The following is a 16417-nucleotide window of genomic DNA, read 5'->3' as shown; positions in this document are numbered from 1 at the left end:
CCATAGTGATCATTTCCCACTTCTCTTTGGGAATGGGAATCTCTTGCAACTTCCCTGATAGCCTCTAATGCTTAAACTTTATTTTTTGACAAGTTAGGCACTTGGACACAAAGTTCGCTATGTCTCTCTTTAGACTACTCCACCAGTATCTATCCTTCAAATCATGGTACATCTTTGTAGATCCTAGGTGAACGTTGTAAAGTGTATAGTGTGCTCTCTGCATAATCTCATTTCTTAGGTTGTCCACATCATGCACACATACCCTGGAGCCTTGTATAATGGTACCATCTCCATCAAACCCAAATTCACAATCTTCTCCATGTTGCACCTTTTACATTAACTATAGGTCCCTATGTTGGGAAACTCTAATTCTATCTCGCAGATCTGGCCATACTCTGAAATGTGCGAAAAGTGCACCTGAAGTAGTTATATCCAAAATTCAGCTCATGCAACTCCTGTATCAATGGTCTCCTCTCAATTGTTATATGAGCTAACCTACTAGAAGGCTTCCTGCTCAAAGTATCTGCTACCACATTTGCTTTACCAGGGTGGTACTGGATAGTGCAATCATAATCCTTCAAAAGCTCCATCCATCTCCTCTGCCTCAAATTTGAATCCCTCTATTGAAAGATATACTTTAAGCTTTTATGATCGGTGTATATCTCACACATTTCACCATACAAGTAATGCCTCTAAATTTTTAGTGTAAAGACTATAGTCGCCATTTCCAAATCACGAGTAGGGTAATTCTGCTCGTGCTTCTTTAATTACCTGGAAGCATAAGCCACCACTTTACCATGCTGCATCAAAACAAACTCCAACTTAACTTTAGAAGCATCACAGCATACCGTACATCCTTCTCCACTCACAAGCAAAGTCAACACAGGAGTTATAGTTAAACAGTCCTTAGGCTTCTGAAATCTTTCCTAACACTCATTTAACTAAAAAAATGGGACATTCTTTCGAGCCAACTATGTCAGAAGAGTTGCTATCTTGGAGAAGTTCTATATAAAGTGCTTGTAATAAGTTGTTAGGCCTAGAAAACTTTGCACCTTAGTAACTGTAGTAGGCCTAAGCAAATCAGTTACTATTTCAATTTGCTTAGGATTCACTTGAATACCTTCACTAGAGACCATATGTCCTAAGAATGAAATACTCTCCAGCCAGAACTCACACTTTGAAAACTTAGCATTCAGCTGATGCTCCTTCAAGGTTTGCAACACCATCCTTAAATGCTAAGCATGTTCTTCTTTGGTTCGGGAATATACCAAAATGTCATTTATAAAAACAATGACAAAGTGATCCAGGAATGGTCTAAACACCCAGTTCATTAGATCTATAAAGGTTGTTGGTGCATTAGTGCGTCCAAATGACATCACCAAGAACTCATAATGACCATATGTAGTCTTGAATGCTATTTTTGGCACATCCTCACTCCTTATCCTTAGTTGATGATAGCCCGACTGTAGGTCTATTTTAGAGAACTATCTTGCTCCTTATAGCTGATCAAACAAGTCATTAATCCTAGGAAGCAGATACTTATTCTTAACTATCACCTTGTTTAGTTGTCTATAGTCAATGTATAACCTCAATGACCCATCCTTCTTCCTCACAAACAAAATAAGAGCACCCCAAGGTGATGTACTTGGCCAGATAAAACTCTCATCCAAAAGCTCCTATAACTGCTCTTTCAATTCTTTTAACTCTGCTGGTGCCATCCGATAGGGTGGCATAGAAATAGGGTTTGTACCCAACATAATATCTATGTAGAATCCAATCTCTTTATTCGATGGCAACCCAAGAAGCTCATCAGGAAACACATCCATAAATTCCTTAACAACCGGTACATTTTCCACACCAGTACCTTTAATAGATGTGTCCCTTATTAGTGCCAAATAACCCTAACAACCACACCTCAACATCTTTTTAGCACTTATGGTTGACACCAGATTGCATGGAGCTACAATCCTATCACCATCAAAGCTGAACTCTTCCATTTCATGAATTTGGAAGTACAGTTTTTTGTTTCGACAGTCCAGTGTGGCATAATGGGTTGACAACCAATCCATGCCTGAAATCACATCAAAGTCCATCACTGGTAAAAGAACTAAATCTGCCAGGAGGATCTTTCCTTCTACTATCACTGGACTGTCAGGAAAAACCATAGCCACTTCTATAGCATCACTGAGAGGAGTGGCTATAGACAGAGGACACTCTAAAGCTGTAGGATTTCTACCCAATCTCAAGACAAACACAAGGGAAACAAATGAGTGTTATGCACTCGGGTCTATTAAAACACATTCCTCAAAAGAACAGACTATGAGAATACCTGCTACTACTGTATTTGAAGTCTGAGCACCTTAATGTGTTAAGGTAAAAACCCTAGCCTATCCTCTGCCATGAGATGCAGAACCCTGAAACTGGCTTCTTCCACCAGATCTACCTCCAAAACTACATCCCCTGTGTCCACGACCCTGTTGACCACTAAACTAGCTAGCCGACATGCTAGAAATACTAGGGAGTAGTTGGTGGGATACATTAGCTATAGAACCTTAGGATCCCATCTGATGCTCACTGAACATAGGGCATTCCCCAGCAAAGTGACCCAGTTGGCCACATCTAAAACATCCTCCCATACTCACAAAATAGGGTCCTGAGTGTAATCTTGTACATTAAGTACAGGGTACAAAAGAGGATCTCGAACCAGACCCTAAACTGCTGTAACCAAAGCTTTGCTCACTGCTAGAGCCATATCCTGGTCTGAACCCCCTAGACTTGTGTCTAAGGCCTCTTTTCTTATTTCCTCTGGTCTTACCACTGTAGTTGCTTTGGTTGTCCCCACCCATTGTACTCATATGGGGTGTACCAGATGACCCTTCAGCTTTACTCTTCTTTGGTTTACCTCTATCATCACTCATGTAACTGATTTCTATCTATCAGGCCCTGTCTACTACTACATCAAAAGGCTAGTCTAATAGCATAGCCAAGTTTGCATACCTTCTGTCTAGTCCCTTCAGAAATCTCTTCACCTTTATATTCTCAGTGGCCACAGTAGTTGGAGCATATCTACTCAGTTCTAAAAACTCAGATGTATACTTATCAGCTGATCTCCCATTTTATTTTAAAGCTTCAAAGGCCCACTATCTCAAGCACAAATTTATATATAAATAGCTCCAGAAACTATGCCTAAGACAACCCTTCAATCTGAGGGAGCACATAGTCTGTCATCTATTGTCTAGGCACAGGCCCCAAAACATGCTATACACATTTGATTAATCTTCTTTCTATCAATTGTAACTCCACCCTAGTCTGTTTGCAAGAATCCAAAAACTTGTATGCATCCCTTGTGTTGTCGTATACCCCAGGAAAGAACTTTTTAAAATTTATTATCTATTTGTACATCTTGGCCCTTTGTACTAGAGGCTGCTGGGGAGGGTGTCTCATATATTGGGCTATCATATTAATGGTCCTCTGCAGTCCTGCAAGGGTAGCTTCCATTGGATCTACAGGACCCTGGGCCATATATGGTTGCTCTTCTAGCTATGGTTACTCTTGCCACGCCTTCTAAGAGCTGGCACCTCATTCTGTGCCGATACCTCATCTGGCACTTTCGGTTCTTATGCCATGGTAGTTCTTCTTCCTTTATGCATACTTCTTGTAATCCAACTATATTAGCTCACAAACCAAAATAATATATTACACATAATTGCACAACCATGAACACACTTAAGCACACAAGGCAGGAACTAGATGTAAGGATAACAAAATAAGGACGAATATGGACTCTATACTCTGCATGTAAGCACCTAAGAAGACTCTTTTTAAAATTCTAATTACACACTTCCCATGAATCTAAAGCCTAAACTCTGATATCAACTTTGTCATGACTTAATTTTTGGGTCGAATCAACATAAAGACTTGGGTCAGCATAAGACCCCCGAAGCTCATAGTAAGCCTAACTATTATAATCCAAACCTTAAACTCATAGAAGTAGCTCAATTTCAAGAAAATAAATGGATAAAGTCCAACCATAAATTAGACTATCCAATGGATAACACTAACTCACCTGACCTGTAACACATAATATCAATATTCTGAGGAGCTAAGCTCACTCTCACAATCCTTAAAAATAGATAAATAAACATTGGGAGCTCAGCTCCCTCCATCCACAGTAATATGTATATATCATATGCATCCAAGCAATTTCATATAAATAAGTTTACAACTCTAAAAAATTAAGTTATTACAACCCCATATAAAAATATTACAACTACTAGTACATGTAGAGTTCTATAATTAAACAAAAAGTGATAATAGTAAAACTAATATTTCTGGTTAAACTTACGAGAAAAGAAAGCAGGTTAATATCCATAAATCCACCTGCCACTTGAGGAAAATCAGTTGAGTAGGGGTGAACGTTCAACTCATAGAGTAAGATATTAATTTTAAATATAATTTTTATAACTATCTAAGCCTAATGCATTCTTATATATGAAATGCAACATATTCACATAGTTTCAAATAATTCAAACAATATTCACACAAAAGATAATTTAGAGCACTCACACACCCGTGTGTCACATCAATATATATATGGGAGCTGATCTCCTAAGCAACTCTCTTAATTCCAATATTTGCCCGTGAGGTCAACTGAAGCCGGACTTTCTCTTAATAATCCAAGTGCGGGGCTCAACGAGATCGACTCAAAGCTGTACTCACCCTGATTTATCCATATATATAAGGATTAAGTCCCAGCGAGTCAAGCTCTAACTGCGACTACCGGTCCTACCATACCCATATCCACACTATACTCACGCCAACACACACACAGAGCTCCAAATTACCTTAAGGTAACATCCATAAACAAGTTCATTAACATATGCAACATAGGAATGCGTCTAGCATTTAACTATTTATATACATATTTATAAGTGAATGCATGAGCATGCCTAGAATATAAATTAATAATATTGATATTACAAATACAATCAATATCAACTCACAAATTAACCGAAGATCACTAAGGCGGCTGAGAAGAGGAGGAAGGTTGACTTGGATCACCTAAATAATTATATTCATGAATTTATCAATATTAAAACAAAACAAAAACTTAAAGAGTTGAAGACACCCTAAATTTTATGCCAAAAATCCGGTAGAGTTTTTCCTATACGTAGGACCTACCCAGCCTACAAAATAGCTCAAACAACACTTCCTATTCTAAAGGCCTTAGTCTCACAACACAACAACATCATAATGCCCCTTTTGGGCCTGCCCAAGTAACCAAATCTAACATATTCACACTATTTAGCTATTAAGTTTAAAACTAATATTTTGTAAAAACTAACATTTTGCAAAAACTATCCAAACTAACCCATAAAATTCTATAATTATGCCCCACAGTCCTTAGCAACGTTATTATACTAATACAATTGGAAATATAATTTTCTAGCTACCAATGAATATTTTACAAATTTTTATTCTAAACCCAACTTTAGGTAAAATGAGACATTTGGAGTTTAGGTTTACATTCAGGTTTACCTATGCCAATTCTGACACCTGGAACACTTTCGGGGCATTTGAAAATGGTAGGAAACACTATAATATCGACCTACTTATGAAGTGAGTCCGACAACTTATGTGTATGCTCTGAAATTACAATCCCGATCGCTAGTGAAATATTCTTGAAACAAAAACACCTTCGTGAAGCTCACAATACTAGAAGTTAGAATATAATTTTTATTTAATTAAAAAGACTCATTTAAGACCCAAAAAAATCACTGGCAATCTCGTAGAACCCACTAAATTTTCATAGTCTGAAAAATTTCAAATTGGTGTAATTGGAAAGCTCTCAACGAGTAGAATGTGCTGGTAGTCTTAGAATTTTAGTGGAGTTCACGATTTGGGAGAAATCTAAATAAAAAATCAAAAAGGGCTAAAACTTTTCGGACTCAATTTACACAAATTGCTCAATGAAAATTAGCAAGATTGGTGTCTATGGAAAGCTCTCTAGGAGTAGAACATAATGGAGATAAGACTCGATCCAATTAGTGGCCAAAATAGCCAGAAATAGAAGGAAGACGAAAAGGCATATGTGAATAAAGGGAAACTTTGGGCCGCAATTCTGGCCAGAGGGAGAAGTGACGGGGGGAAGGATGGCCAGTGGTGCATCGGCGAGGGAGGAAGAAGGGGAAGCGGTGGCCGGTAGTGCGGGTGAGGTAGGAGAGAGAAAAAGAAGAGAGAGGGACGAGAGGTCTGTAGCGTGGAGGAGAAGGGGAAAAGAAAAGGGTTGGTCCGATTTGATTGGTCTAATCTAGTCTTGTTCGATTCAGTCTGTTCGATTTAGAACACCTGGAAATTGATTTTTGCTCTGCCCTGGGACGCAAAAAGAGGCCCAAAAATTCCAAAAAATTATCAAAAACTCAGAAAATATTATTGAATTCAAATATATTTTTAAACTTACCATGTTGTCTTTAAATTAATTTTTAAAAATTATTAAAATTAATTATCTTAAAAAATAAAAGCCCGGTTTCCAAAACCTAGAAAAATTCAAATTAAATACCATAATATTTAATACATTAAAATATCAAAATTTACACATAAAATAATTATTTAAAAATTCGGGATGTTACAAAATATTATAAGTCTACACATAGTGATTCAGATAAAATTTTTGACATTAAAAATTTATGAAAAACGAGTTCATTAATTGATTTTCATTATTTTCTAAACTTGTTTGAGGTTATCAATTCTTATTTTAATCAATAAAGAGCAAATTCGTGCCCTAAAAGAGCACAAAGTGAGATAAACAAAAAATCAAGATGACCTATCATTCATGTTATCCTTACCTACATATATTGTGTATATGCAATGACTACCATAAACATTAATCTACAAGTTCACAATACAATCTCATCCTCATTTCTAATTTTCCTTCATCATTTGCAAAAAAAAAATAAATGATAAACAACTCTAAACTATAATTTGCATCATACACACAAAAATCACCATTAACCCTTTAACCAATCCTTACCCTCTCCCCGACTCCCACCCCTAGCCTCTACATTAGGGCCATTATTATCTCTCCCTCCCTTCCCTTTAATTTTAATTATACATAAATTTAATAATATAAAAAAATATCTAATCTAACATTAAACAAATAAGTGATATTTATTCCTTAAAAAAAAGCAATATTTCAATATTCATCTAATTAATATTAAAAAAATAAATATTTGTAAAAAAATATAATTTTATCTTGTTATGTAAATTTATAAATTAAATAAATTTTAATAAAAAATAAAAATAACTATAATAAAGCTTTAATATATAATAAATAACTAAGTTTATATTTACTAATTTATCATTTTCTAATAATATAATTTATTAATTAATGGGTCAAAAGAGGTGTGGCAATTTGGTAGCTCAAAATGGATAAGTGGGTCGCACATCGATGGGTGACACAAATAATAAAGCGTATCATAAATGTGTCAAATCGGGTTAACGATTCAACCGGAACACGATTTGATTATTGACATGTCATAAATAGGTCATGATTTTTACATGAATACAAATAAGCCCACCCCATACCTTTTATATTTGTGTCGTGTTTAAAATTACAACCTCTAAGATAAGGATTAGGTACTAACATTGTATCACATAATATAAAAATATAAAATTAACTGATCAACTGAATAAATATTATTCATTTAAAATATAGTTCTTAATCCAAATCATTTGTTGTAATTCATATATATATACACTCATACATGTAACCTATTACTCTCCTCACGTCTTAAAAATTGATGATGCTTTGCAACCTAAGAGCAATTATCCTTACATCCCATTGTGCAGGAGCAAAATATCCTATCACACGCATGCAAGAAGCTAACCTTGAAGGGTAAACTATCTGATATACGCTCAAAATGCTCAATGCATATCCAATGATAGTATAACAATTTTATAAAATCATTAGTCATCATGGTGTCAATCCATAAGCACGCATAAAAGTGTATTTAGGTTAGTCATTTAATTGTGCTAATCCAAGTCTCAATTTAATAATTAAAACAAAAACATGCTATTATCTGTTCCAATCTCAATATAAAACATAGCGTACATAATAGATATATTTTCAGAAAAATAGCAAAAGTTATAAACGTATCTACTTACCTGACTGCAATATACCAACTGATAGATATCACTCTTCCATCTACTCAAACCATACTCAAAAGCTCCTCCTTCCAATAATAATAATAATAAACTTCACTTTTCATATTAAATATCTCACCAAAATTTGACAATATTTTCTCTAAAAATTGAATTAAATTTCCTGTCTCAAAAACTCAAATCCACAACTCAATAATTATATTAACATGCTTAAATTTTCAATTTATAGCTCCATATAAATACTATATCCACCATTCATACCTAAATCTCAATAAAAAAAAATTCAAATATATCCATATCTCCAAAAATCAACTAAAATGCAAATATTTATTCCTCAAAAACATTTCATAATTAATTAAATATTCAACAAACATATATCCTATTTCAAAATAATTTTAATTCCACATATATTTTCCTTAAATTTTTCTGCAAGTGTTACAATCTAAAAAAAATTGCTTAGAACTGCACACACTCAAAAATAAGAATAAAACCATTACCTCAGTATATCTATCTTAAAATTTCAAAAAATTCATGAGAAGGAATTTCATCTCTCAATATTACTGACATCCATTCTTACTAGTAAACCTCAACTTCTTCTCCTCCTCCTCCTCTTTTTTTACGGTTTTTTAATTATTGCTTCTTCTTTTCTTTTTTCTTTCGATTTTCTAATTGCTGCTTCTTCTTCTTCCCATTTGTTTCTCATTTCTTTCACTTCTTTTTTTTTTTTAATTTTTTAATTGCTAGAGGGGACTATCACGTGGGCTTAATGAGTGGAGCATGGGCTTTCACCTATCTAGTTTAAAGAAAATTTTATTTTAATCCTTCAACTCTTCCAAAATTTTGTTTTCACCCCAAAACTTCTAAAGCTTCACTAATAGTCCAATTTTAAAGTAAACATTCTCCTCAAACTTTCATAAATTGCATTTCCATTCTCTAATTCATCCATTATTATTATTTCCAAAAATTGGGTAGTTACGACAATTAAGGCGAATAGCTTAATAAGAAATTATTGGATAAAATGAGATAGTAAATATCATGTTGGCCCCGGACGAACATTGTGATTGTGTATTGATTGCCTGCGGCTATGCATATAATTATATAAAATATATGTGTCTGCCTTATAAGGGGAATGTCCTAGTTACAGAGGAGACTAATGAATTTTCAGCATAATTTTAGGAATTTCATTGCACTTTTAGTGGTCTTTTTAAGTGATGCCTTGGTAATTTCTACCAAGTTTCTAATAAAAATATTATACGTAATGATAAATAATTCGTGTCCTTTTCCTTCTAATCTAGTTCTCGACGGCTAGAACATGTGCCAATCATCAAATATGTTAGTTGATATTAGATATTTCATATATATATATATATATATATATATATATATATATATATATATATATATATGAGATAGGACCACCTTGAGTTGAGGTTTGCTGGCACTAGGTCTATTATGGATATATTGCCTTGAAGACACAAAGACACACAATTATCTTAGAGATTATTAATTCTTCTTAGAACATAGTTTAAACTCCATGTTAAGATGAGTGGTCTGTTGCTTTTAAAGCTTTATTTTCATATTTACTCTTTGATCTTTGATTGTTGCTACCATTGTTGATTAATGAAGAAGAGAAAATAAGTTTCTATTGGCATGTTTATATTTAAAAAAAAAAAAACATATGTAGAATTACACTTGAGTTTTATTTCTTTATGACACATACAACTATAAGTGTTTAGGCTATGCACTTGTCCATTTCGCCTTAGTGAGGAGGTCTTGAATGTATTTGCGTTGCATGAGCAGTAATTTGGTGGGCATACGACAAACTTCCACCTAAGAAAATATTAAAGTGGGCCTAATTCTCGTATCATGAATTGACACTTTAACGATTAAATCACTGAAAGTAATCATTTGAGAGTTATTGCTAATAATAAGTATATCGTCTATGTAAATTAAGTAGTAGTTGAGTCATGGCATCTTTTAATTTTTGGTGCCACTGTCGTGGTGCTTGCCACAAGCCATTAAGTGACCTTTTTAATTTGCAAACATGAGTAGGTTGGTCTTTGTCAATAAACCACAGAGGCTGCTCTATATAAACATTATCAAGGAGGTCTCCATGCAAGAATGCATTAGAAACATCAAGTTGTTGAATGACCCAGTTATGAGTGATAGCAAGAGATAGAAGGACTCAGATCATTGCCAGTTTGATTACTAATGAAAACATCTCAATAAAGTCAATTCCTAGTCATTGGTAGAAGCCCTTAATGATTGCATGTTTTGTACGGTCCAATGATCTGGCGTTTTTTACCAAAGGGATGAAATAAATAAAAAAAACAAAAAAATGGTGGGTTTGAATTTAATTATCAAAAGGGGATGAATTTTGCTGAGGTAGAATATATGGAAGCGGAACACTAATTATAATAACATTTTGAGGGTCTGAATGCTATTATAAATAGCGTCCAGATTTTAAAAATTGAAAGGAAAGATGGACGCTATTATAAGTAGCGTCCGGCTTTTATTTTAATTTTTAATTATTTTATTTTATATTTTAAATAAAATATAAATATTATTTTAATAAATAATATTATATATTATAATATTTTTATTATAAAAAATTATTTTTTAATTTAAAAACAAATTAAATAAAAATTAAAATATAAAAATTTATTAAAATAAAATAATTAAAAAATAAAAAAAAGTGGACGCTAGCGTCCAGTTTTAATTTTAATTTTTTAATTATTTTATTTAATATTTTAAATAAAATATAAATATTATTTTAATAAAAATATAATAATAATTAATATTATATATTATAATATTTTTATTATAAAAAATTATTTTTTAATTTAAAATTAAATTTAACTTTAATTAAATAAAAAAATTAAAATATAAAAAGAATGTTATAAAATGTTATAACATTTTATAAATTAAAATTTAATTTAATTTTAAATTAAAAAATAATTTCTTATAATAAAAATATTATAATATATAATATTATTTATTATAATATTATTTATTAAAATAATATTTATATTTTATTTAAAATATAAAATAAAATAATTAAAAAATTAAAATGAAAGCTGGACGCTATTATAAATAGGGTCCAGTTTTTATTTTATATTTTAATTTTTTATTTAATTAAATTTTATTTAATTTAATTTTAAATTAAAAAATAGTTTTTGATAATAAAAATATTATAATATACAATATTAATTATTATAATATTTTTATTAAACTAATATTTATATTTTATTTAAAATATAAAATAAAATAATTAAAAAATTAAAACTAAGACCGAACGCTACTTATAGTAGCGTTTAATTTTTCTTTTAATTTTTTAATTATTTTATTTTAATAAATTTTATATTTTAATTTTTATTTATTTTTATTTAATTTGATTTTAAGTTAAAAATAATTTTTTTAATAAAAATATTATAATATATAATATTTATTATTATAATATTTTTATTAAAATAATATTTATATTTTATTTAAAATATAAAATAAAATAATTTAAAATTTAAAATTAAAACTGGACGCTACTAGCAAGCTTTTATGAATGATTGAGTTAATGGGTCGATGCAACTAAGACACACATTTTTTTTCTCTAAGAATGTTAATATAAGAAAACAAATATCTTTAAATAATGCACTAGATTTTCAGGTTACTACTGATCTAAGTACCATAAGGTTCCTTTGCTTTATAAAAGAGTTACAAGAAGTACATACCAACATATTATTGATAAGTTACATAGACGTCTAACAAATAAAGTTACATTAGTCCAATCGGTTATTTCTTCTTTGCCAATATATACGATACAAACATCTAGCATAACAAATAGTTTATGTTTGCATGAGGAAAGGGCGTGTAGGCAGTTTATTTGGGGTATAATGAGAGATGATGGGAAATTTTCCCTTATTCCTTAGTCAGAAGTTCAAAGCCTAAAGAATGATGGTAAGCTAAATTTTAGAGAGCTATTTAATTCAAATTGCTCTTTTTTCTTTATGAAGCTTGGTTTTGCTTTAGTTACAAATCCAAATGCTCTTTGGGTTTGGTTGATTTGCAATAAATACCATTTTGGTTATTGTTGTAATACTCAAAAGGATCTAGTGAGTGGCTATGGTTTGTCTATCTAGAAGGAATTATGGATATATGAAATCATGTTAAGTGAGGAATCAATTGGTCAATGGGTGATGGCAGACTAATTAGATTTTGGTTAAACCCTTGGCTTCTAGGATTTGGTCTTTTGATTGTTGTTACTCTAGCACCAGTGTTGAATTGTCTGCAAGATCTCCATTTGTTTTACTTTGTGAAAGTGACATGCAAAGACTATGACTTATGCTTTGTGAGACTTCTCTGCATCCGCTGTGTGAAAGGTGCTTTTACTATATGAGAGATAGGATAAGTTTTTAGATATATTGTGGTTATGGATTGCATTTCAGAGACTTGCAAATGGCTTGATATTTGGAAAAAGGCATTTCTTGGGGTCTTGTTTTTGGGGTTTATTGTTGGGTTTTATGGAATACAAGAAATGCAATGGCCTTTCAGGATGAATATTGGCTAATTCATGTTGTGCAAAGCATTTGGATGCAGGTAAGGGAGTTTTGATGAGCTCACATTATTTTGAATCCTCAATTGTCTTCATAGCTTAGGGAAGCTCAGGTTACTCATGTGTTATAGGCAGCACCAAAGGAGGACTAGACGTCGATAAATGTAAATGGTGTAGTGCAATTGAACACAAAACTTGCTTCTTGTAAAGGGATGTTGAGGGATAAGGCAGGGTGATTGATTGCAGGTTTTGCACTAAATATTACTATATGCTCGATAATTATGGCAAAGTTATGGGTTGTGTGTTTTAGGTTGGAGTTAATTAAGAGGAAAATTTATAGGAAAGCTATTCTCCATTGTGATAATTTGAGTGTTAGGTGTTTAGTTAATGGGATTCTCCTTTTCAATGTGGTTAGAGAATGTTAATAGAACTTATTAATAGAGCCCTTCAGAGAGACTGGGAGGTTAGAGCGGTGCATCGAGGATCAAATTTCAGCGCAGACTAGTTGGCTAACTATGCCCAATTTTTGGAGTTAGGGTTCCATACTTTGGATTCTCCTTCTAGAGGAATCCTTCCCTGACCTTTCTCATGATGTTGGTGGCATTACTTATAAACAAGAAATTTTAGAATATAACTATTGTATGTACAACAATTTTATTATAACTATTGTTAATTGTAGGTCTCTCATAATGACCGGTTAAATTTATCCATTATACATGCAATGGTTATATAAAATAATTTCTCCTTATAAATGTCAATGTTTTTTCTTAGTTTTGTTTTTCAAACTTTAGCTCCTTTGTATTTACCAAGGAAATCCTAACATTGATTAAAAAAAATAATAATAAAATTTTTTTATTCATTTTTAACTTTAGCTTTTCAAAAAAGATTAACATTCAAATCTGGCAAAATCATATGAAAAATAATAAATTTAAAATCAACAAACAAAAATATAAAATGTAAAATTTTATTTTCTCAAACGAAAATAAAACATTTTATTAATATTTTTCTTCAAATATTTTTAAATATTCATTTTTCTACTTAAATTCGAGCTGAAGAGTTTAAATTATTTAAAAATAAATGCAACAGTTAAATTTGAAAACTAAAATTCATAATTTTTTAAAATGAATCCATTGAAAAATAATATAAAACTCATAGTATATTTTAAATAATTCTTTAAACCATCAAATAAATATTAACTAATTCATTGCCGTTTATTTATTTGAATTTCTTATATTTTTAAATAATTTTATCCATTATTAAAATTTTTGTTAAATAGAGGGAAAAAAAAGCTAACAAAATAGACAAGAACTATAATTAAAAAAAAAATTGGCATTGAATGGGTAAAAAAATATGTATCTTTAATATTGGGGAATATGGAATAAGCTTTTGATTAATGGATATACATTGATTTATTGAATAGAATTAATGGTAATTAATTTTAAAAATGTTGATGTTTAATTGTATAAAATTTGACTTCTAGACTTAATTATTTACTTTAGATGTTGTTATCCCTACTATATTCGGCGCCCAAGAAACCAGATTTCTACATATTTTCAGAGTTTGTGATTTGTAAAGAAAAGATTATGCCCATCCATTTTCAAAGAAATTATATATATATATATATATATATATATATATATATATATATATATATATATATATATATATATATATATATATATTTATTTATTTATTTCATTTGGCACATAAGTATAGAAATATTTCAGCTGAGAATTATTAATTAATTACAAATATGCTTAAGATCCAAAACTTGATACCTTGATAAAGTAAAGGAACCAAGATGATTAAGTTTATGTTGGCAAGCCTTAAGATACCAAACTTGATGCTGCAGTAAAGTTTAAGAGAAATACAATTATTATCCCAGAAAGCTAAAATTTCCAAGCAGAGTCGAGGATATGTATAATCCAAGAACTAGAATGTCATAACTTATTGCAGAGTTCTCTCGCAAATTTTCTTACCCAAAATGTCCAGAAGGGATCAAGAAGCCAAAACCACCATTGAAGTGCAAGCAACGAAGGTTGCCAGAGCAGAAGCAGATCAAGCAAGCGGAAGCCATGACCAGCTAGTTGATGAGAACAAAGCTACTGGAAGCCATAGCCAACTTATTGAGGAGAGCCAGAAGCTGAGCATCCTAATCCATGAAAAACCAAGGAGCACCTGCAGTTGGCAGGACAGGTTGAATTCCTTGAAGCTGGGACCTGAAAATGAAAATCCCGCTTCACGGATACAGAAAGTTCCATTCATGCTCAGGGAGAACAAGGAATTCGAGAAGTATTACAAACCAAAGATGGTTGCAATTGGTCCTATCCACCATCGTGATCCCAATTTTGAGTTCACTGAGAAGAGGAAGCATATAGTAGCTGGTGATTTCATCAAAGAACATGGGATAGATGCAGAAAATCTTTATGACAAGATTATGGATGGTTTGGGCAATTTGAAAATGCGCTATGTAGAGGATGTGATAAAGGACTATACGGATGATGAGCTCGCCTGGATGTTCCTGGTGGATGGATGCGCAATCCTGCATTTTATACATTGTGTTGTGAATGATGAGAAAAATGATCCACAATATTCTGCAAAGTTGGAGAAATTCAACTTCAAGAAAAACCAGGTGGCGTATGCTCAACAGGATTTGTTCTTGTTCGAGAATCAACTTCCTTATCAACTCCTTGAGCTATTGATAAGCTCGGTAGTTCAGAATAAGGAGAGGGAAGATATCAGAGAGTCTATCAGAAACTTCATTGATATGAACCTGATGACTCCAGAATCAACAACAAAGAGCAGACAAGGCCGAAGAAAACCTTCAAAGAGTCATCTTCTTGAGCTTCTGTGGGAAGAACTTACAGATGGAATATTGCCACAGAGTGGCGGATTGACAATGCACTCGTTCCGTAATGTCAAAGAGCTCATGACATCAGGGATCCAGTTGAAAGCAAGTAGTGAAAATTCCTTAAACATTTCATTCAATCAATTTTGCTTCACAGGAACCTTACAAATTCCTTCCCTGGTTGTAGACGATTCGACAGCAGCCAAGTTCTTGAACCTAATAGCATACGAAATGTGCCCTGATTTCATGAATGATTTTCAGGTCACCTCCTACATATGCTTCCTGGATTCGCTCATTGATCATCCTGAAGATGTCCAGGAGCTTAGAAAGGCGAAAATTCTCATAAATGTCCTTGGCAGTGACAATGAAGTTGCTGAACTCTTCAACAAGATAGGTAATGACTTGGTCCCAAACCCTGATATATATGGCACTGTCAAAGATAATATCGAAAAATACTATAACAGCAAATGGACAACCTATTCAGCTGAGGCCTATCACAGCTATTTCAGTAGTCCCTGGACTTTCCTAGCTTTTCTTGGTGCCTTGCTTGGACTTTTTTTCTCTGCTGTTCAGGCTTATTTCTCACTCCCTTCTAAAAGTTGTTAGCGAAAGGTGCTTCTGTGGATACTGGGCAATTCCCATTGCCTGAATAATGACATTTCCATTGTTTTCATCTTGGCTGAGACAGATGTCAACTTGTTAGCATAATAAATGAGGGTAAAGAACTTTTCTTATTTTCATTTATTATATAGTTTGATGTTTTAAAATTATGTAGGCTGGCTCAATATATGTACCTTCTCGAAAGGTGAATAAATTGTATTATTTTGAATATAATAGATGAAAGTGTGGATTCAATTAAACCT

At 32.2% G+C, this 16417-nt stretch overlaps 2 protein-coding genes across 2 annotated transcripts; one reads left to right on the top strand and one right to left on the bottom strand.

Annotated features, from left to right (window-relative positions):
* Positions 1 to 371: 371 nt before the first annotated feature.
* LOC131178349 (uncharacterized) lies at positions 372 to 1226 on the bottom strand. Its single transcript, XM_058143308.1, has 3 exons — positions 1053 to 1226; positions 772 to 926; positions 372 to 510 (listed from the first exon to the last, which is right to left on the bottom strand). Exons 1-3 carry the CDS (start codon positions 1224 to 1226, stop codon positions 372 to 374), a joined length of 468 nt encoding a protein of 155 aa, XP_057999291.1.
* Positions 1227 to 14413: 13187 nt separating this feature from the next.
* LOC110664740 (UPF0481 protein At3g47200-like) lies at positions 14414 to 16414 on the top strand. The gene has a single exon (XM_021824568.2). It carries the CDS (start codon positions 14691 to 14693, stop codon positions 16158 to 16160), a length of 1470 nt encoding a protein of 489 aa, XP_021680260.2. The 5' UTR covers positions 14414 to 14690; the 3' UTR covers positions 16161 to 16414.
* The last annotated feature ends 3 nt before the right edge of the window (positions 16415 to 16417 follow it).

The sequence above is a fragment of the Hevea brasiliensis genome, chromosome 3 (genome assembly GCF_030052815.1).
Source record: "Hevea brasiliensis isolate MT/VB/25A 57/8 chromosome 3, ASM3005281v1, whole genome shotgun sequence".
Classification (NCBI taxonomy): domain Eukaryota; kingdom Viridiplantae; phylum Streptophyta; class Magnoliopsida; order Malpighiales; family Euphorbiaceae; genus Hevea; species Hevea brasiliensis.
The sequence above is the reverse complement of the archived record's forward strand: the minus strand, read 5'-3'. Positions and strand labels throughout refer to the sequence as shown.

Excerpts from the sequence above, each read along its gene's own strand:
- LOC131178349 (XM_058143308.1), bottom strand. The coding sequence starts at position 1,226 with ATGGTGTTGCAAACCTTGAAGGAGCATCAGCTGAATGCTAAGTTTTCA. Across the intron at positions 927-1,052 it reads GGCCTACTACAGTTACTAAG|GAAAGATTTCAGAAGCCTAA; the intron begins GTGCAAAGTTTT and ends AATGAGTGTTAG. Across the intron at positions 511-771 it reads GTGGTGGCTTATGCTTCCAG|GAAGCCTTCTAGTAGGTTAG; the intron begins GTAATTAAAGAA and ends TACTTTGAGCAG.
- LOC110664740 (XM_021824568.2), top strand. The coding sequence starts at position 14,691 with ATGTCCAGAAGGGATCAAGAAGCCAAAACCACCATTGAAGTGCAAGCA.